The sequence below is a fragment of the Pleurodeles waltl genome, chromosome 7, assembly GCF_031143425.1.
Source record: "Pleurodeles waltl isolate 20211129_DDA chromosome 7, aPleWal1.hap1.20221129, whole genome shotgun sequence".
Taxonomy (NCBI): domain Eukaryota; kingdom Metazoa; phylum Chordata; class Amphibia; order Caudata; family Salamandridae; genus Pleurodeles; species Pleurodeles waltl.
The window spans coordinates 965,574,432-965,596,968 of record NC_090446.1 but is presented as its reverse complement, the minus strand read 5'-3'; the positions used below and the strand labels follow the sequence as shown (position 1 = coordinate 965,596,968).

Below are 22,537 nucleotides of genomic sequence, written 5' to 3'. Positions count from 1 at the left end.
TCAAAATAGTCAACAGGGTCGCAAGAAGCGTGTGGAAAAACCAAGGCGCAAAATAACTGCCCATGAACTGAGAAAAGTCAAGCGTGCAGCTGCCACGATGCCACTTGCCACCAGTTTGGCCATATTTCAGAGCTGCAACAACACTGGAGTGCCCAAAAGCACAAGGTGTGCAATACTCAGAGACATGGCCAAGGTAAGAAAGGCTGAAAGACGACCACCACTGAACAAGACATACAAGCTGAAACGTCAAGACTGGGCCAAGAAATATCTCAAGACTGATTTTTCTAAGGTTTTATGGACTGATGAAATGAGAGTGAGTCTTGATGGGCCAGATGGATGGGCCCGTGGCTGGATTGGTAAAGGGCAGAGAGCTCCAGTCCGACTCAGACGCCAGCAAGGTGGAGGTGGAGTACTGGTTTGGGCTGGTATCATCAAAGATGAGCTTGTGGGGCCTTTTCGGGTTGAGGATGGAGTCAAGCTCAACTCCCAGTCCTACTGCCAGTTCCTGGAAGACACCTTCTTCAAGCAGTGGTACAGGAAGAAGTCTGCATCCTTCAAGAAAAACATGGTTTTCATGCAGGACAATGCTCCATCACACGCGTCCAAGTACTCCACAGCGTGGCTGGCAAGAAAGGGTATAAAAGAAGGAAATCTAATGACATGGCCTCCTTGTTCACCTGATCTGAACCCCATTGAGAACCTGTGGTCCATCATCAAATGTGAGATTTACAAGGAGGGAAAACAGTACACCTCTCTGAACAGTGTCTGGGAGGCTGTGGTTGCTGCTGCACGCAATGTTGATGGTGAACAGATCAAAACACTGACAGAATCCATGGATGGCAGGCTTTTGAGTGTCCTTGCAAAGAAAGGTGGCTATATTGGTCACTGATTTGTTTTTGTTTTGTTTTTGAATGTCAGAAATGTATATTTGTGAATGTTGAGATGTTATATTGGTTTCACTGGTAATAATAAATAATTGAAATGGGTATATATATTTTTTTTGTTAAGTTGCCTAATAATTATGCACAGTAATAGTCACCTGCACACACAGATATCCCCCTAACATAGCTAAAACTAAAAACAAACTAAAAACTACTTCCAAAAATATTCAGCTTTGATATTAATGAGTTTTTTGGGTTCATTGAGAACATGGTTGTTGTTCAATAATAAAATTAATCCTCAAAAATACAACTTGCCTAATAATTCTGCACTCCCTGTAGGGGTCCATCTTCATCCTTCCTCCCTTCTTTGTCACACCTTACCTCTTCTTTCCCTCACTCTGACACCCTTGCACCAAGCCACTTTCATTCCTGCTCCTTCCTTTCCTACTCCGTCCTTCCATCCTTCCTCCATCTTCATTTCCTCTCCGTCTTCCTTTTTTCTGTTACTTTACTTTTCTTGAACGTTCAGTGCTTTGATTGTACCAGAGGCAAAAGATGCAAAGGCTGAACAGAAGCTCAGCAAGCATAGTCATGCACCAAGTGTCCACAGATAGGATAATAAAAGAGGAGAAACATGTGGCACAGTGAAATGGCAAGTGACCACAGAAGGAAAAGAGCAGCACGCATCACACAAAAACATGCAGGCCAGTGGGGACACTAGAGCAACAAAAACAACAAAGGGGAACAAATAATGTCTCATATCTTGAAGCATAGTCTCACTCATTTGGTTTACTGAACTCTCGAAACTTCTTGAAGCACCAGCTGTCCTATGTGCTGTGAGTTTCAAACTTTGGTTCACGTTCTCTCACCAAGTGTAAGTCTCACTTTTTGGAGAACAGTCTCAGTAAGTGTGAGTTTCACGTGTTGTAGCTCAGTCTTGCTTGCTCATTTTATGGAGCAGTTTCTTGGTCACTGAAAATGAGTCACACATCTTGCTGCACAGTCTCTTTCACTGGGTGCAAATCTCATGTCTTCGTTGTAAGTCTCACTCTTGAGAGTGCAGTGTTATGCTCTAAGTATGATTTTATGGCTTGGAGTACAGACTGACTAAGCAGGTGTGAGTTGTCTCCCATAGCCTCACTTTGTGAGTAAGACTCCCACACCTTGGTTCCCAGTCTCACTAAGTAGATGTAAATCTCGCTTTTTGGAGCACAATTTCACTCATGGACAACTTCACTAGACCCATTGATATTAACAGATCCGTGTTTTTGGTCCAAAACCCTCCAAAACTCACTACTGGGACCTTTTACCTGGGACCGGGGTGATACAAAGTTTATCTGAGGAGTGGGAAGGAGCCAGACACTTAAAGAGTGAGGCAAAAGATTTCAAAAGATACTTTCCTTCGAGCAGCTAATTAAAAAAGATGTATCAACTCTGGTGGCCTCTGTTGCAAAGTGGCAGACGAGATCACCTATAATGAGGGTGCACAGTAATAGTTGACAGGGAAACAGGCCAGTGGCAAAACATGAGGATCGTGATGTTCAGTAAGAGACAGTGTACGGCGAGGAGGTTAAATGAGCTGGCAGAAAAGGGCAGAAAATACGTTACCCATGACTCCCAATGTAGGAAGATGTCCACAATAATGAAAAAGGTTGAAATAAAGCCGTCAGAAATGGATATAGTCAGTGTCAGGGTAAGTGCAGGAAGCAGGAATGCCTGTGCGGCTGTAGCATCTCCAGCCTTAAGTTGTTCTTGGACAATCTAAAACCAGAAAAGCCCACCTGATTGTTAGGACTCACCTGAACAGCGTGCATGAAGTGTTTCTTTGAGAACGTTTGTTTTCTAACAGTGGGCTTAAAGGCAGACCATTGCTTACCATTTAGTCAGCTTCCTTGATGCTCTCCTTGGCTTGATTCTAATTGGTCAGCTGCCTAGGCGTCCTTCATCTTCTTGTGTTTGCCCATCCCATGGAGCATGGACATGTTACTTGTGTCCTTCTACCGCTCATTGTTTAGGAACTACTTTTTTTCTTTTTTGTTTAAACACCCTACCTGAATGTGCATTTTTCAGTTGGCTCCATTGTGTACTTCTCCCCTTCTGTGTTCCTCCCACCATGTGCCCTACCCGCTGCCCTCATCTGTGTTGCTTGCCCCCCACCCTGCCTGCCTCCCTCGTCCATGTTGTTTGCTGGCTTTATTGTAACACATTTTTTTCAAAAACCTTTCAGCCATGCTGTTGTACAACAGCTAAAGAAAGATTGACCATACCAAAAAATCTGGTCTTGTAGTTGAGATATATTGGCTTTGGAAACGCTTGTTCTTTGAGGGAGAACACTTCCTCAACTCTTTGGTGGTAATCTGTTGTTTGTTTGGGGTTAGACACTTTTCTATACCCAGGACCAGCAAGTAGGATATAAAACAAACAAAAACAATTCTGAAATAGTTCTTCTCAGGGATCTAGAACCTACAGATTTCTCTCTTTTCCTTGCCCCTACTGATACCTTGTTTGGTTTGTTTCTTGACATCTCCTTTCTGTGATTCCAAAAATTCTGTTACTAAAGCTGTTTATATATCAGCTGGCTTTCAAAAAGATCAAACATTTTATGCTCCCAAGACTGCAACCCTGGCCTTGTTTCTGTCACGCTTAGACTCTGGAAATGCCATTCTGGCACAACTGCGTACAGTGACTAAAAATATTATCAAATTCATCTATCCTTCTCAGTCTACACTGCTTTCTGAGTGTGGTTAGAATTATGTTAAAATTGTGTTACATAACTTACAAGCACTGTATCTCAAATCACCTCTCTACTTTACCAATCGCTTCATTTTTTCAGGTGGCATAAGACATGAAACCCTCCTACTTGAAAGCTTATAAATCAGGATAGCTTATGTTCATCAACTGTGTTTCTCTGGCGTGGCCTCCTTTTTCCTGGATCTCTCTACTGGCCGACTTGAGAATAAAACAACTTTCCTGTCATTCTTTAAAACACTTAAAAACTTTCCTTATTAATCTATATTTGACCCTGAAACAAAGCCTGTTTTCTCAGTCTTATTTTAGGCCAACTCACTAAGGCCCTTATTACAACCCTGGCGGGTGGTGATAAAGTGGCGGTAATACTGCCAACAGGCTGGCGGTAAAAAAAATTGAATTTTGACCACGGTGGGAACCGCCAACACAGACAGCCACTTTAACACACTGACCGCCATGGCGCTAGCAACAAGCACCGCAGCGGTAACCACTAACAGCCAGGCGCAAGACAGTGTACCCCCCACAGTATTACAAGACAATCCGCCAGCTTTGCCGGGGCGGTACCAACACCATCAAAAGCACGGCGGAAACAGAACACAGAAGGGAAACAACACCTCTGGACACTCAAGGAAGAACCACAATGCCATGGAGCCCAAATTGCAGATCTTCCCCATGCTGGTATACCTCCTCTTACACCAGGAACACGAAACCCAGCGAAGACGACCACGGTGAGTACCGCACCTAGCACACAAGGGAGGGCGGGAGGAAAAAGAGAGTGACACACACACACAACACCCCAACACCATACACACAAACAGATGCAACAAAATTACATATCCACCCCGTAACCCTCAGGAATAACGCAAGGACAAAAAGAAGTCAGTAAAGCCAGTGTAATAATATACATTTTGAGAAATACGTCCTTAAAGCACAAAACAGTATCTACAATATATACAAATGGCGGGACAGTGCCCAGTCCAAAATGTCCGTGGCCCACAGGGCCATAACACATAGGCAAAGGCCATACTTGACTCCTGCCTCAATAAGGAGAGAACACTGCTGGGGCATCAGGTCGAAGATACACCCGCACCTCAGTGGGAAGGAGAAGGGGGGCCACCTCAACCGTAAGATGGTAAAACGCCACTGCTTCTGGAGGGGGCTACATGCCCTCGGCTTTGTCCTGGGGAATGCAAAGCCACAGTCTCTCTAGTGGGTGGTTTGCCCACTGCTTGGTCCCTGAGAGTACAAAGCCACAGTCTCTCTAGTGGGTGGTTTGCCGCTGCTTGGTCCTGGGGAGTGCAAAGCCACAGTCTCTCAAGTGGATGGCTTCTCCACTGGTTCTGGAGGGGGCTTTGTGCCCAGTGTGCTTCATCCTGGCAATGAGGGGGTGAGTGCATGCCTTCTTACACTGGTTCTGGAGGGGGCTTTGTGCCCAGTGTGCTTCATCCTGGCAAGGAGAGGGTGAGTGGATGTCTTCTTCCACTGGTTCTGGAGGGGGTTTTGTGTCCAGTGATGCAGATCCTGGATGGTGCAAGGTCACTGTTTCTCACCTGGGTGTCACACCTACAGTTGTTGCAGGGGCCAGGACGCACTACAGCCCATTTAGGCACGACTACCCACTGCCCGCCTGGCGGTGACGGCTGCTCGGTGGTGGCAGTTGCGGGGCTGGCTGCGGTGCTGCCAGTGGGGGGGGGGGAGGCTCCAGCCCTTCCCCTGCAGCCTCGGACGGCTGCCCACTGGGGCTGCTGCTGCTGGCAGTGGTGCTACTGGCGGTGCAGGTGGCTGTGCTGCCAGTGGTGTCGGGGAGGCTCCAGCCCTTCCCCTGCAGCCTCAGATGGCTGCCCACTGGGGCTGGTGCAGCTGGTGGTGAAGGTGGCAGGGCAGGTGGTGGTGCTGCCAGTAATGGGGGGAGGCTCCAGCCCTTTCCCTGCAGCCTCGGACGGCTGAAGTGCCATGGCTGGTGTTGTTTCCCCAGATGCTGCTCCAGCACCAGGCACCAGATCCATCCTGCCTGTGGCGTCTGTGCCTTTTTCCTTGCCCTTGGCAGCTGGTGTTCCCTTCCTGCCCTTGGCAGCTGGTGGTCCCTTTTTGGCCTTGCTAGCTGGTGGTGCCGCCTTGCTCTTGCTAGCTGTTGGTGCCTCCTTGCCCTTGCTAGCTGGTGGACCTTTCTTGCCCTTGGCAGCTGGAGCTGGCACACTGGCAGTGCTGACAGGTGTCTCCTTGGAGCCTCTCACACCTGCAGTAGCTTCAGAAACTACAGTGGCCGTGGACTGGGTGGCTGAGGTGCTGGCCTGGGGTCTGCCCACCCCGGCCCGAAGTGAAGGACGAGGGGGGGGAGGGCTTAGGGGCAGGGAATAGTTCAAGGGTGGAGAGGAAAAGCCTTTTAGGGACACTGGAGCTGGAAGAGGGTGAAGGTTTGGGAATGGAGGAAGAGGGAGTGGTTGTAGGAGGTGTCTGTCTGCTGTGTTTTTGGGTGTAGGTGCATCGGCTGGATGCTGTTGTGAGGTGGATGGCTGTTGGGTGTCTGAGTGCTTGCGTTTGTGTACTTTGGGAGGAGGGGGCACAAACGCAGTGGGAGTGGACACAGGGAACTTGTGTATGGATGTGGAGGTGGTGACTGCCAGTGAGGGGCGTGCAGTGATGGGTGTGATGGTGAGAGGATGTAGTGCATGCAGGTGTGAGTGGAGACTCTACAGGGAGGGAGGTGGACGAGGGGGACACAGTGGACACAGTGGATGTTGGTGTGTCTGCATCTGGATGGTGCTTGTGTGAGTGCCTGTGGAATGACGTGTGGTGCTTGTGTTTGCCTGAGCCACTTCTGTGTGTTGATTTGGGTGCATGCTGGTCTGAAGGTGTGCTTGGGATAGGCTGGGGTTGAGGGGATTTGGACTGGGTAGAGGAAGTTGGAGGGGGGAGGCTAGAGACAGGGACAATGGCTGCCATCAGGGAGTTGGCCAGAGTGAATGCCCTCCAGGAATGCATTTGTTTGTTGCAAATGCCCTGCCAGCCCCTGGATGGCATTCAGTATGGTTGACTGCCCAACAGCGATGGATCTCAGGAGGTCAATAACCTCCTCACTGAGGGCAGCAGGGCTGACTGTGGCAGGGCCTGAGGTGCCTGGGGCAAAGGAGATACCCACCCTCCTGGGAGAGCGGGCACGGGAAACACGCTTAGGGGCTGCTGGGAGGGCGGTGCTGGTACGGGGGTGGCAGCTGTACCTGTAGTTGGAGTGGCCACAGAGGTGTCCGCCACTGCCAGGGAGCTTCCATTGGAGGAGGTGTCGCTGTCCGAACTGTCCCTTCCAGTCTCCGCCGTGGTGCTCCCCTCGCCCTCCGTCCCACTGGTGCCCTCACCGTCGGTGGATTCGATCACATGGGCCATGTGGGATGCAGCGCCCTCCGTCGCCGGTGCCTCTGCTCCTCTGCCAGATGATGCTAATGCACACAAGGACAGGGTGATAGAAGAAAAAGGGGGGGATGGGGGGAGAGACAGAGGATACACTTGGTCAATGCCAGCAACAACTCCACCGTTGGCGTACACAACACACAGGGAACAGCCCTATGCACTAGGCCATGCACTACCAGTTACAATGCTAGTCACCAGGCTATGGGGTACAATGCCTAACACCAATAGCAGCACACCTGAAACACACAGGACCCTGCCCAGTAGTAGATGCCCACTAGCATTTTTGGGGTTGAAGTGCATCTGAGCCTGCCCATCATGGAACCTACCCTGCCTGTTCGTCCTGGCCTAGGGGCACCCACAGACCAACATTCCCCACCCAGATAACACCACAACACACACAATTTCATGATTCTGAAACCTTACTCACCCCCTTGTGGCTGCTGTGATGCCTTCAAGCACCCATCCAACTCCGGATAGGCCACCACCAGGATGCGGAACATCAGGGGGGTCAGGGTACGACGGGCACCCCTTCCTCAAAGGGAGGCCATCCCTAGCTGGGCCTCCGCTGTCTTCCTTGCCAAGCGGCGCAGGTCCTCCCACTGTTTGCAACAGTGGGTGCTCTGCCTGTCAAAGACCCCCAGGGTGCGCACCTCCTTGGCGATGGCACACCAATTACCCTTTTTCTGATGGGCGCTGACCTGCAGAAAAAGATACATAAGAAAAGGTATTTAGTCATACCGTCCGGCCTGTTACACTCATGGCCCACCATATCCCTCCCATCCCCTTACGCACACACATTGCCCACCATACATGCAGCACTCTGCCCAGGACCCCTCAGCCACCCCTCCCCCCCCACCCACACATAAGGCTTACACACACAGCACTCCATACATTCCTGCCCCATGCATCGTGCTCACAATGTACTCACCTGTTGGTCTGGAGGACCATAAAGTAAACGGTACTGGGGTAGGACCCCATCTACTAGTCTCTCCAACTCCTCGAAAGTGAAGGCAGGGGCCCTTTCCCCAGACACTCGAGCCATGGTTGCTTCCAGACACTGTTCACAGCAGCACTTGCAGTATAGGTCCTCTCCTGTTGAAGGTCAGGTAGCAAGTGAGTGAACAGATAGAAAATGGCGGTCATCTCCGCGGCGGTGTGTACCGTCACCGCCGGCGTACATCACCATTGGCTCCTAGAACCTGTAGGCCCCAATGATAACCAATGATGTGTTGTACGGCGATCGTCGACCGCCTCCCGCAACGGCGCACAATGTCAGCGGAATGACCTCATTTCCACTTGTCCCTCTTCACAGGTCAGGCGGCCGCCATTACAGGTGGGAACAGGCCATGGCACCTAACTGCATCACAGCAGTCATAGGTACATTAGCAGACCTACACGTTCACATGCTGTTTCTGTAACAAAGTGCAAGGCATTTTACTCTGAAAATATCTTTGAATATGACCATCTGCTCACTGTTTCTCACCCTAGAGTTCAACCGCTGAGGATGAATAGGAGATGGAGACATACCCCCGTGTATAGATCCCTGGTGGACTTGGCGATAGTGGAGGACAGGCACATTATCCTTACCTACAGACTTGATAGGGCCACAATCCAAGAGCTGTTTGCCCTATTGGAGCAAGACCTGGTCTCAGCTATCCGCCACCCCACTGGTATTCCCCCCTCTTGTGCAGGTCCTGTCAGTGCTCCATTTCTTGGCAAGTGGGTCCTTCCAAGCGACAGTGGCCATGGCAGCAGGGGTGTCACAGCCTATGTTCTTAAACGTGCTGACCAGAGTGTTGTCAGCCCTGATGAAACACATGCGCAGCTACATCGTATTCCCCCAGGTGGAGGATTTGGCCACAGTGAAGGCTGACTTCTATGCACTGGGACATATCCCTAACATCATTGGTGCTATTGATGGTACACACACATTGCCTTTCTCCCTCCTCCCCTCCCCCCCAGAGAAATGAACAGGTCTTCAGAAATCAAAAGAGGTTTCACTCTCTGAATGTGCAGATAGTGTGCCTGGCGGACAAGTACATCTCCCATGTCAATGCAAAGTATCCTGGGTCTGTGCATGATGCCTTTATCTTGAGGAATAGCAGCATTCCATAAGTGATGTCTCAACTCCAGAGGCACAGGGTGTGGCTAATAGGTGAGCCCATGGTCCCCACCCAGTGTCTGTTGGTATATGGGTGTGGGGTTGGCCCTAAGGGTGAGGGTCTGGCTAACAGGTATCCCTCGATATTTACAGGTGACTCTGGTTACCCCAACCTCTCATTGCTACTGACCCCAGTGAGGAATGCCAGGACAAGGGCAGAGGAATGTTACAATGAGGTACATGGCCGAACAAGAAGGATCATTGAGCGCACCTTTGGCCTCCTGAAGGCCAGATTTCAGTGCCTCCATCTGATAGGTGGATCCCTGTGCTACTCACCCAAGAAGGTCTGCCAGATCATCGTTGCATGTTGCATGTTGCATGTTGCACAACCTGGCCTTGAGACGCCAGGTGCCTTTTCTGCAGGAGGATGAGGCTGGAGATGGTCGTGTGGCAGCGGTAGAGCCTGTGGACAGTGACAAAGAGGAGGCAGAGGAAGATGTGGACAACAGAACAACTTTAATTCAACAGTACTTCCAGTGACACACAGGAAGGACACTGTAACTTCACCTTCCATTGCAGTTTTGTGCTGGACATTGCACATGGCAGCCTGATTTTCCAAATTCTATGGCCACTTACTGTACCCTTTGGCATCTCTATTTTCCGATATCTGTGCCCCAGTCTGGCTCCTGGTGTGTTTACTGCTGCCCACTATAGGTCATACCTATGTATACATAACTGTACAGTTTAATTGCAATGTTTACAGCATGTTAAATGAATACATATTTCACTCAATTGACAGACTCCATATTTGTATTTGTTCCAAGGGTGTTTATTTATGTGCAAATAAGTGGAGGGGGTATTGCAGTGGGCTGGGTTGCTGATGGAGGAAATTCCAGGATAGAGTCCAGTCTATTGGTATCACAGGTGCATTGTCCAAGGGGGCATAGGAAGTGGAGCAATGGCAGGTCAAGGTGGACAGGGTGACATAGTGGGACACAAGGGTGACATTCAGGTGAGTCTTATTTCCTGGCGGGAGTCTTGGCAATGTTCTCTGGCTTCTGCCTGGATCGCAGGGACATTTTGCGGGGTGGTTCTCCTTCTGCAGGGGGAGGGGTGCTGGTGGCCCGTTGTTACTGTGGCAGGACCTCCTGTCCACTAGCGTCAGCGGAGGTGGAGGGCTGTTCATCGGTGTGGCTGGTGTCAGGAGCCCGTTGGTGTGCAACTGCCTCCCTCATGGTGTTGGCCATGTCTGCCAGCACCCCTGCAATGGTGACCAGGGTGGTGTGGATGTCCTTCAGGTCCTCCCTGATCCCCAGGTACTGTCCCTCCTGCAGCCACTGGGTCTCCTGCAACTTGGCCAGTATCTGACTCATGGTCTCCTGGGAATGGTGGTATGCTCCCAGGATGTTGGTGAGTGCCTCGTGGAGAGTGGGTTCCCTGGGCCGGTCTTCCCCCTGTCGCACAGCAGTCCTCCCAGCTTCCCTGTTGTCCTGTGCCTCTGTCCCCTGAACCGTGTGCCCAATGCCACTGACCCCAGGTCTCTGAACGTCCTGTGTTTGTGGAGTTGCCTGGGGTCCCTGTAGTGGTGGACACACTGCTGATTGACGTGTCCTGGGTACAGAGGGATTGGCCCGCTGGGTGGGGGCTGTGGTGGTGTTTCCTGAGGTGGGAGGCTCTGTGGTGGTATGGGACTGTGCCTGGGTCACCGACTGTCCAGAGGTCTCTGATGGGCTAGGTTGGTCATCCAGATCCAAGCATGCAGAGCTGCTGTCATCACTGTGGGCCTCTTCTGGGGGGGACTGGGTGTTGCTGGCACCTCCTCTCCGGTGGCGTTGTGTGGGGGTCCTGTGGGTATGTGAAAGCAGTGTTATTGTTACTGCGTGTGACATCTTGTGCATGGGTATGTTTCCTCCTATTACCAAGGCAGCTTTGGCTTGTGTGAGTTTTGATTTGTCACTAGTGTACATGCTGTGGTGATGGGTGTCCATGCAGGGCTGTGAGTGGTGTCCATGCATTGGTGGTGCATGCAGTGCTGGTTACTTGGATGGGTGGGTTGTGATGGTGGGGTATATGTGAGGTGGTGGGGTGATGAGGGTGAGGGTAGGGGTGAGGGTATGTGATGGCATGCAGGTAGGGGGGGGGTGAAAGTAGTAAAGATTTGACTTACCAGAGTCCAGTCCTCCTGCTACTCCTGCCAGGCCCTCAGGATGCATGATTGCCAAGACTTGTTCCTCCCATGTTATTAGTTGTGGGGAAGGAGGTGGGGGTCCACCGCCAGTCCTCTGTACTGCTATCTGGTGTCTTGCAACCACGGAACGCACCTTCCCCCGTAGGTCGTTCCATCTCTTCCTGATGTCATCCCTTGTTCTGGGGTGCTGTCCCACTGCGTTGACCCTGTCCACGACTCTCTGCCATAGCTCCATCTTCCTAGCAATGGACGTCTGGTGCACCTGTGCTCCAAATAGCTGTGGCTCTACCCGGATGATTTCCTCCACCATGACCCTTAGCTCCTCATCAGAGAACCTGGGGTGTCTTTGTGGTATCATGGGTGTAGTGTGAGTGGGGTGTGTGTTTGGGGTGATGTGTTAGGGTGTGTGCTGTGAGGTGCGTGGATGGTCGATGGTGTATGGGTGATGGTGTTCGGGTGATGGTGTTCTGTGGCTCTGGTTCTCTGGGTGATCCTGGCGTGTCTCTCTCTCTGTTTGTTAGAAATTTGTTTGTAGTGGTAAAGGATTGTGGGTAATGTGGGTGTGTGTTTTATAGTGGTTTGTGGGTATTGGTGTGTATGTGTGTCAGGTGTGTGTAGTTTGAATTGTCCAATGTGGTGGTGTTTTGTTAGTGTGTGTGTATTTTGAGTGCGGCGGTATGTACCGCCAATGGATTACCACGGTTGAATGTCTGCCGCAGTGATTTGTGGGTCATAATGCTGTGGGTGTATTTCTGTTGGCGTAACGGTGTGGGTTTTGGTACCGCCATTTTATCACTGGCCTTTGGGCTGGCAGACTTGTGTGTGTGTCTGTATAGTGGTGGATTTCTTTGTGTGGGTCATAATACACGTAGCGGTATACCGCCGCAGTCGCGGTATGTTGCCGGCAGTCAGCATGGCGGTGAGCGGGACTTACCGCCAATGTCATAATGAGGGCCTAAATCTTTGTATGTGCTTGTTTCACTATATTGTCCTTTTCCGATAGAGAATTCTGACTGCAGATTCCTCTTTTTATGAATTTCCTCAGGCACCAGACTGGATACAGAAACTGTTTCCTTGAACATCCATAGGTGGTGTCATGCTGCATCATGTCCAGCCCTGCCCTTATGTGATGTTATGTGATGTCAGGTCCACTGTATCTGCACCATGTTCGCGAACTGACATAAATTCCTTTCATTCGGATGGAAATTTTCCCTGTAAATTTCTTAAAGTGTATAGACCTTGCCACCCCTTAGATTACAGGGTTTAAACCATGACATGTCTGTAAAATAGACGATGACATGGGCTCAAGAAGAGAAAAAATCAGAACATGGGCCTCCATCGTCCTGCCATTTGGAGTTGCACAATCCTCTAAGCCATGCATATGGTCTCCTGCTGGGAACAGATTCTGAAACTGGTCCCACTCTCGTCTCCCCACAACCTCCCCCCCCCCCCCCCCCCCCACCCCCACCAAAAGGCTGTAGCAGCTTCAGGGTTCCATGGACCAGATTTTCAGTGCCACACTGGATTCCTCTAAAGCACCTTTAGATCCCATCGATCCGAGGAGGCCTCTTTTCGGTTTACTGTTGGTAGATTCATCCTCGACACCGGCTGTGCCCCTCACCCTTGCTTAGAGGCCATCCCATTCTCCAGCTTAGGCACTGCCACCGTTTGGCTCAGCACCACCCATGATTCCCCCATCTGTGCCGTGACTGGTGCCACCGGCTTGAGTGATGATGCTGATACCAACACTGGAAACTGAGCCAATAGTTTGGTCAGCCTTGACCGACACCCCACCACCCAGGCCAAGATAATATACCCACTCTGACCCAGACTATGCCCCGCAATATGATTTTAGGGCTAATGACAATGATGACCTACCTGCAATATCTTTGACGACCTCCGGGATGCTAGTGGAAAATACTTTGCCAGACATTAGACTCTCTTTCCCTAATCCCACTATGGCTTCTAAGGAGTCCCCTGCCTTCTCAACAGTAATTCAGAGAGCAGCTGAGGTACTTAACCTTGTGTCACCCGTCGAAGAGGCTAAAAATAATGTGCTTATGGAGGTCCTCAACCTCGCACAATCTAACGAGGAACTTCTGTTCCCCATTAATCAGAACATGGTGATGTTGTCATGAGCACCTGGCCAAAACCAGGATCTTGCCCCTCAGTGAATAGGCAAGTGATGACGTGGCATAGGCTTGCTCCCGGAGACCCAGACTTTCTGCAAAATACTCAATCCGATCCGATCTGGACACTACCGACTGTCTGAGGTGGGCAGTTGGTACCAGTGTGGGGCTTAGGCATTTCTCCTGTTATTTTCTGGTGTTGAAGTAAAACGTAGGCCTTTGCCTATTTTAGACCTTCACCCTCTGAACGTCTTCCTCCGGGAGCCCGAGTTGAAGATGCTCACCGAAACCAAAATTCTGTCTGCCCGTGATCCAAGCAACTTGATGGTAGCACTAGACTTGCAGTTTCAGGTAGACCAAGAGCACTTCCAAATCTCTATGGTCCCCTTTGGTTTTTAACAGCGCATCTTGGGTTCTCCCAAAAGTGATGGTTGTGGTATAAGCCTACTTGCGGAGATTGGGAATACCAGCCTTCCCATACATTGAAGACTGGTAATATGGCCTGGTTTGGAAACAACAGACTTCTTTGCTCGACCAGTAGGTACTAGTGTTGCACTTCAACATTACTCCTGGACGAGTTCTACAAGATTCTCTGGGGATGTCCAGGCTTCTTTGATGGATGTGCTATTCTGTGGCTTTTTTGGTGACAAGGCAGATTTGGCTCTGGAACAGTTGAAAGAAAGCAGGATTGCAGCGCGTTTCTTGGGTTTTTCACCCAACAAACAATTGTAACACTTTTGCCCCCTTCATGGCTATGGCCGGATTTTCAGTTTTGCCAGTGTCCAGCTCCCCCTCCTGCCCATCAGGCCATTCAGCCCTTTCTTGGCCAGCTCCCCCTGCCCCTACATCATCCACAGTGGCAAAACTGCTTAAGTGTGCTCTTGCCGACATATAGCCCCCTGTCAGAGGCAGGACCCGATATTTCCTCCAAGGTTGGCAAGCCGACAGTTCAAACAAGTGGGCCCTCCAAGTTGTACACTGGGCTTTGCCCTTCATTTCTTTCCTCTCCGTCAGACCTTCCACTGCCATCAAGATGGCCGATGGACGAACACCTGTCTATCTTGCAGTAGGAGGTTTATAACCTTTTGGGCAAAGGGGCCATGGAGAGGGTTTAAGTGGGACTCCAGCTACTTCTTTCTGCCGAAGAAAGGGCGGGCGCCTTTGTTTTTTTGTTTTTTTGTTTTTTCTTTAGATCTTCGCTCTCTCAGTGCCTTTCTGTGGAAGGACAAATTCAGGATGGTCATTTTAGCAAAGTTCCTGTCTGCCTTATACCCCACAGAGTGGATGTGGCCGACCTGCAGGATGCTCATTTCCATATACTCGCCCTGCACACGCACAGGCACTGTCTGTGCCTGTGGGCCATGAGCATTTTCAATTCACAGTTCTCCCTTTCGGCCTCAATAGTGCCCCACTAGGTTGATAAAAGTGATGGCAGTGGTCGCAGCACACCTTCGGAGGTTGGAGGTAATGTCTTGCCCTACCTTGGCAAGTGGCTTTTGAAGGCGGGCTCGCATCAAGCAGTTGTAAACCCCATCAAGACGACGTCCGACCTGTTGACGTTGTTGGGTTTTCCATCAAGATGCTGAAGTCACACCTGACTTCTTCACAGCGCCACCCCTTCTTTGAAGCTGTCCTGAATATAGTGCTCTTTCAAGCCATCCCTCTGTGTCACCATTTGGGCTATGATTCCAATGTTTCAGCCCTTTGCCTGGGTCTCAGAGAGCGGCTTTGAGGCTTCCGGTGTGCTTGGCCTCCTGCATCCTCCTTGTGGACCACGCCATGTGGCTCTGAAGTGGGATTTTAAATCTCAGTGGTCTCTACACCAAGGTAGCCTGTCAAACTACATCCACTGTTGATGAAAACCGCAAAAGATATGCAGTGGTGGCTGCTCAACCGTAGTTTGATCAGTGGCAGATACTTCTCCCTATACGTCTTTCTGCCCGTCCCTCCCCTGCCCAGAGTCCTGCAAAATATGAGGACCGGACCAAAATCATCATCGTGGCCCAGAACTGGGTGAGAAGACTGTGGTACCTGGAACTTCTGGCTATGAGCACAAACATATCCTCTAGTACAGCTGTCCCTTCAGGAAGACCTGCTGTCACAGCAGGAGGGCAGAGCCCTACACCCGAGCCTGCACAACCCACACCTCCATGTGTGGAGATTGAGTGGTCATAGTTGATAGCTTTCGATCTTCTTCCGAAGTGATTGTGTCATATTAGCAGCCATATGTCCACCTACTAAATCTGTTTATGCAGGACACTGGGAAAAGTTGTTTGGTGTTCCTCCCGAGACAGACAACCCATAAATGCACAGTTATCAAATGTCCGGATTTGTTTTTCCTTAGCCCAGCAAGAACTTGCTCTGGCAACTGTTAAATGTTACATGCTTCCTTTTTGGCCTTCTTACATTGACCTTATCAGCCATCCCTCTTCAGATCTCCTGTTGTGATGCGTTTTTTGAAGAAACTGAGCCACATGTACCTGCCAATAACTTTAATGATGGTGCAGTGGGACCTTAGTTTGATAGTTTGCACTCCCTTCGATCTGATGCGCAGTTGTCATCTTTGCCTCCTAACCAACAACATGGCATTCCACATTGCCATAACACCTGCCAGGTGAGTGAGTGAATTTCAGGCACTGTCTGTTGTAACACCATACACATTTGTCTTCCTGGCCAAACTAATTCTCTGGAAAAAAGTGGCATTTCTGCCAATAGCAGTTATGTTCTTCCACATTGGGCAATCCATCACTTTGCTGCCTTTTTGTGCCTGGATAATCCCTCCAAAAAGAAAGAACGGCTGCATTGCCTCAGCCCCAAGAAGGCCGTGAGTTTCTATGTTGATCAGACCAGAGATTATCAACAGGATGACCAACTTCTTGTAGGATCCTCTTGAGCTAAGAAAGGCAAAGCTGTATAAAAACGAACCATCTCCAAATGGATTGTGCTCTGCATCAAAATCTACCCTGGTGTGGCCAAGAAACAGCCACCAGAGGACTTAAGTGCTCATTCCACCACAGCAGATACAACTAATGCAGCTCTGGCGCTGCATGCCAGGTTTGTACGTATGCCAAGCTGCTATGTAGGTGTCGCTCCACATATTCATAAGTCATTACTCTAATCAGGTCCAGTGGGACAGGCACTTTGTCCAAGCTTTCCGGTGGGATTTCCTAGTCTGAGCCACTCCAGACCCACCACCTCGGAAGGCACTGCTTTGGTATCTGTTCACAAGGTGAAGAACAAGTTAATTAACTTTGGTAATATCCTTTCTGTTAGAGACTCTATCTAAGCGCATATTCCTTACCGACATGCCCTCCTCCTCTCTGTCTGAAATGAACCTATACAGTACATTAAAATTACCCATTATAGAAGTCTGCGCATTGTCATGCTCTGATTCACTGGTTCCGCTTCCGTTGGCGGGGACCGAGATCAGAAAGGAACTGACGTCAGCAAGCAGAAGTGGCACAGATTTAGAAGTCCCGACATCACATTTGGGGTGAGATGGACTCGACGAGGAGCTGCACAACACCACCTAATCACACACAAGGGAATTGCTATGAAAGTTTCCTAATCCAGTATTGAGCCTGGGGGAATTTACAAGGTGAGGAATCTTTAGTTAGTTAGACTCTATACCAGAAAAGGTGTTATTAAGTAACTTGTTTATCTATATCTCCCATATATATCACTTAAGAGCTCACATTGACTATGTATTAATTATGTATGGGCTGTATGTAAACCTTGCACATACTTATGAAGTGACTGAGCACTATATAAAACTTGTGAAATAAATATTAACTCTTGTGTGTAAAGTCAGTGTAGTTCCTCATTACGTGGCATGTCCCGTCGCTCAAATGTGCACTAGAAGGCATATAACGAATGACGGGAGTACATTTCTGGAGTACACTAGTTCTCTACAAGAGAGCCAGTCTGCGAAAGTGATCTATCATCAAAACAAGGATTTTTTGCTACTGGACAACGGAACGTGTACTGTGACAATGAGAGGGTACATATGACATCATCACTGGTTTCCAACCTGCGATTTGGGGACCCCTGTGGGTCCGCGAAGCCTTCTCAGGGGGTCCGCAGCTGCTTAGAAAATTAAATAATAGTAACAGATTAATAAAGTGTTGTAGGAAGTTGGCTCTGTATATATTATTTCAAAGTAAGAAATAGTGTGCACAGAGTCCAAGGGTTCCCCTTAGAGGTAAGATAGTGGCAAAAGTAGATAATTCTAATGCTCTATTTTGTGGTAGTGTGGTCGAGCAGTAGGCTTATCAGAGGGTAGTGTTAAGCATTTGTTGTACACACACTGGCAATAAATGAGGAACACACACTCAAAGTCTTACTCCAGGCCAATAGGTTTTTATATTGAAAAATAACTTTTCTTAGTTTATTTTAAGAACCACAGGTTCAAGATTTACAGTTAATACTTTAAATGTAAGGTAATTCACTTAGATACTTTAGGAACTTTGAATGAAAATAATTGTTCTTTGTAAAAATGGCAATAAGCTATTTTCAAAGTGGACACAGTGCAAAAATCAACAGTTCCTGGGGGAGGTAAGTAAAGGTTAGATTAGGAGGTAAGTAAAACACTTACAAGTCTCAGTCCTGGGGCATAGGCAGCCCACCGTTGGGGGTTCAAGGCAACCCCAAAGTTACCACACCAGCAGCTCAAGGCCGGTCAGGTGCAGAGGTCACAGAGGTGCCCAAAACACATAGGCGTCTATGGAGAACAAGGGTGCTCCGGTTCCAGTCTGCCAGCAGGTAAGTACCTGTGTCCTCGGGGGCAGACCAGGGTTTTTTTGTAGAGCACTGGGGGGACACAAGTAGGCACACATAATACACCCTCAGCGGCACAGGGGCGGCCGGGTGCAGTGTGCAAAGCAGGCATCTGGTTTTGTATAGGTTTCAATGGAGGGACCCGGGGGTCGCTCTAGCGGTGCGGGCAGGCACAGGGGGGGGGGCTTCTCGGGACAGCCACCACCTGGGAAAAGCAGGGGGTCGCCTGGGGGTCACTCCTGCGTCGAAGTTCGGTTCCTTCAGGTCCTAGGGGCTGCGGGTGCAGTGTTGGTTCCAGGCGACGGGTCCCTTGTTACAGGCAGTCGCGGTCAGGGGGGGCCTCTGGATTCTCTCTGCAGGCGTCGCTGTGGGGGCTCAGGTGAGGTCGTCTCTGGTTACTCACGGGCTCGCAGTCGCTGGGGAGTCCTCCCTGTGGTGTTTGTTCTCTGGATCTTGAGACGGGGGCGTCGGGTGCAGAGTAGGAAGTCTCACGCTTCCGGCGGGAAACGTGAAGTTTTTGGAAGTTGCTTCTTTGTTGCAAAGAAGTAGCTGGTTTTGAACAGGGCCGCTGTTCACTGGAGTTTCTTGGTCCTTTAGTCGAGGGCAGTCCTCTGAGGCTTCAGAGGTCCCTGGTCCCTGTCGGATGCGTCGCTGGAGCAGGTTTTCGAAGTTGGAGACAGGCCGGTAAGGCTGGGGCCAAAGCAGTTGTCGTCTTCCTCCTTCTCTGCAGACTTGTAGGTCAGCAGTCCTCCTTGTTTCTTCAGGTTGCAGGAATCTGATTTCCTGGGATCTGGGGTGCCCCTAAATACTGAATTTAGGGATGTGTTTAAGTCTGGGAGGGCAGTAGCCAATGGCTCCTGTCCTTGAGGGTGGCTACACCCTCTTTGTGCCTCCTCCCTGTGGGGATGGAGGCACATCCCTAATCCTATTGGGGGGATCCTCCAAACTGAAGATAGAGGATTTCTCAAGGCAGGGGTCACCTCAGCTCAGGACACCTTAGGGACTGTCCTGACTGGTGGGTGACTCCTCCTTGTTTTTCTCATTATCTCCTCCAGCCTTGCCGCCAAAAGTGGGAGCAGTGGCTGGAGGGGCGGGCATCTCCACTAGCTGGGATGCCCTGGGGTGCTGTAACAAAACGGGTGAGCCTTTGAGGCTCACTGCCAGGTGTTACAGTTCCTGCAGGGGGAGATGAGAAGCACCTACACCCAGTACAGGCTTTGTTCCTGGCCACAGAGTGACAAAGGCACTTTCCCCATGTGGCCAGCAACATGTCTGGTGTGTTGCAGGCTGGCAGGAACTGGTCAGCCTACACTAGAAGTCGGTAGGTATTCAGGGGGCATCTCTAAGATGCCCTCTGGGTGTATTTTACAATAACTTGCACACTGGCATCAGTGTGCATTTATTGTGCTGAGAAGTTTGATACCAAACTTCCCAGATTTCAGTGTAGTCATTATGGAGCTGTGCAGTTCGTGTTTGACAAATTCCCAGACCATATACTCTTATGGCTACCCTGCACTTACAATGTCTAAGGTTTTGCTTAGACACTGTAGGGGCATAGTGCTCATGCACATATGCCCTCACCTGTGGTATAGTGCACCCTGCCTTAGGGCTGTAAGGCCTGCTAGAGGGGTGACTTACCTATGCCACAGGCAGTGTGAGGTTGGCATGGCGCTCTGAGGGGAGTGCCATGTCGACTTAGTCATTTTCGCCCCACCAGCACACACAAGCTGTGAAGCAGTGTGCATGTGCTGAGTCCCTAGGGTGGCATAAGACATGCTGCATCCCTTAGAGACCTTCCCTGGCATCAGGGCACTTGGTACCAGGGGTACCAGTTACAAGGGACTTACCTCAGTGCCAGGGTTGTGCCAATTGTGGAGACAAAGGTACAGTTTAGGGAAAGAACACTGGTGCTGGGGCCTGGTTAGCAGGGTCCCAGCACACTTTCAAATCATAACTGAGCATCAGCAAAGGCAAAAAGTTAGGGGGTAACCATGCCAAGGAGGCATTTCCTCACAAATGTATATAAATAAAGTGGCTAAATGTACCATTAAACATTTTAAAACATACTGTAAATGTCAAGGAATTTGAAATTGGAGGCTAAAAATTAAATTAATATCCTCAGATTGATTCGTGGGAGCAGTGCAGGTGCATGCAGAATATAGTATGGACGTTGTGTGGCTTCAACTAAATTTAGAAAAGCTCCAATCTTCCGACTTAAATTTAAATTGTTAGTTTTTAACTTATATTTGTATTTGTGTATGTTTTTTAATGCTTGTTTTTGTATTATTAGGGGCGAGCGCTCCGTCCCTCTTCTAATCTCTATTCAGAGGGATTTTAACCACGCCCATGTTACATCAGTCACTTTCATTGGTTTGTGGGCTTGCCTTTTAAAATCTGCTTGTTTTCATTTGTGAAAGCCATGCATACGTCATGCCTTTTCCGGTGTTTAGCCCTCCTCGAGAGCACCGGTAAACTACTGGAAACATAAGAGGCTCCATGTTTTCCGTATGGGTTCTGGATACTTTTTCTCTTTATTTCGCAGCACGATCGCGCTCATTTTTTGTTTTTTTTTCATTTAATGTGGCAAGAAAAGTCCAGTTAGGAGTTTACATCACTAATAGCTCTAACTTGACGTAATGTGAGTCCTGTTGCATTGCAAAAGCTTGCTTGTGTATTGTTTTTCAGTTCAAATCATCAACAATGTTTAGGCTGGAGTCCCTGGCTTCCAGTAATGACTCAGTTGGGGGGGGTGTCCCAGGATTCCAATAGTGATTCCGTGGGGGTTCCTGGGTTCCAGTAGTGTTAAAGTGGGGGTCCACAGAGGTCAAACGTTTGGAACCACTGTTTTACATCATAGGTATGTCACTGGGCACGTGTATGTAAGGTATTGCCATGTTATTGACATCTGTATTGTGATCAGCCTGCCATCAGTTTTACCTTCTAACGCTGTAGGGAGTCTGGGGTATCCTTTCACTCCTTTTCATCATAGATCCGAGTACAATGATGGTTGTGATGACTTGTTTTAAATGCTGTGTTCCGGTATGCCTCTCTCTTTGGCCGCCTGACTTATTCATTAAGTTTAAGGTGTATGAATTTGGTGTCAGACGGTTGTGACCGAGACACTGCACTAATTGTTCACACATCTTGAGTTTTTTTTTTTCGTTTTACAGGATATGTGGAATGTGACTGTTAGATGTAACAGATGCTGTTCTGACTATTGCGTTCTGTGCTGTTGTGGCATTGTAAAAGACACTGTTCATATTACATGTCAATGATCATGCATGTGTACTTAGTGTAGTGTGCTTTTCGCTGGCCAGGCGAACGTATCCACTGACCATGTAATAGTTCCTTGTCTGTGAACAATAAATATGAAGTGACATAAATGTGGCTTTTTGCGTCACAGAAGCTTGTACTTCTTCTATTTGGGGCTCACCTGTGATCTTCGTCTTTTAGGTTACCTCTGCGTGTACATGGAGAAGGACGAGTTCCTCGGCACCACTCTCATCCTCGCTTGGGTCCCGAACTCCCGCATCCAGAGGCAAGATGAGGAGGCACTGCGCTACATCACACCAGAGAGCTCCCCGGTGCGCAAGGCCCCGCGCAAGCGTGGGGGGCGCCATGCTCAGGGCAATGTCTCAACAAAGCAGGCGTCACGGGGAGAGCTGAAAGCTGCAGCAACCCCAAAAGAGGAAGGAGGAGGGCCGACTGGGCCCCAGCCGGCCGAATATGGTGTCCATGGTGGCTCGTGGTCGGAGAGTGCGGAGAAGCTGCCTGAGAGCAACCCCACTCCACCTGTGCACAGTGACTCTGGGATCCTGTCGATCGTCAGCTCCCAGGAGGAGCAGACCCGCTCGGATGTGTCCACCGAGGGGACGGAGGAAGGGCTGGACTGTCGCCCGGAGCAGGGAGAGGATGATGCTTCTCTGGACCTTTCGGCAGATGACGTCAGTCGGGACAGTACTTTAGATTCAGATTCAGATGCCTTCTCGTCACCCTTCTGTCTGTCGCCCATTAGTGAGGCCCTTGGGGAGAGCAGCAACTCCGTATTCTTGGAGCACGAGGGCAGGTAAGTGCTGTGAGAGAAGCTGAAGTTGTATTGCATTGTTTTGTATTTCAGGTAAGCAGTGAGCTGTCACTTGGCACTCTCAGTGCCAGTTTATGGAAGCACTGAGGTAAACAATCAAGCATTGGCAATGCCAATAGGTCTGGCTTAAATGTTTGCACCTGGCACTCACAAAGGCACACCTCTTACCCCAAACTCACACAAGTACGTTGCTCACCCTGCGGCGTCGCAGGCCTCACACAGGCA

At 49.7% G+C, this 22,537-nt stretch overlaps 1 protein-coding gene across 3 annotated transcripts in view; it reads left to right on the top strand.

The window, feature by feature from the left end:
* TBC1D16 (TBC1 domain family member 16) overlaps positions 1-22,537 on the top strand; it is a 618,682-nt gene that overhangs the window by 201,575 nt on the left and 394,570 nt on the right. For all 3 annotated transcript variants that reach the window (XM_069199713.1, XM_069199711.1, XM_069199712.1), the window contains exon 3: positions 21,682-22,294. In XM_069199713.1, the coding sequence (XP_069055814.1) occupies positions 21,682-22,294 (613 nt within the window). The remainder of the gene's footprint in view (positions 1-21,681; positions 22,295-22,537) is intronic.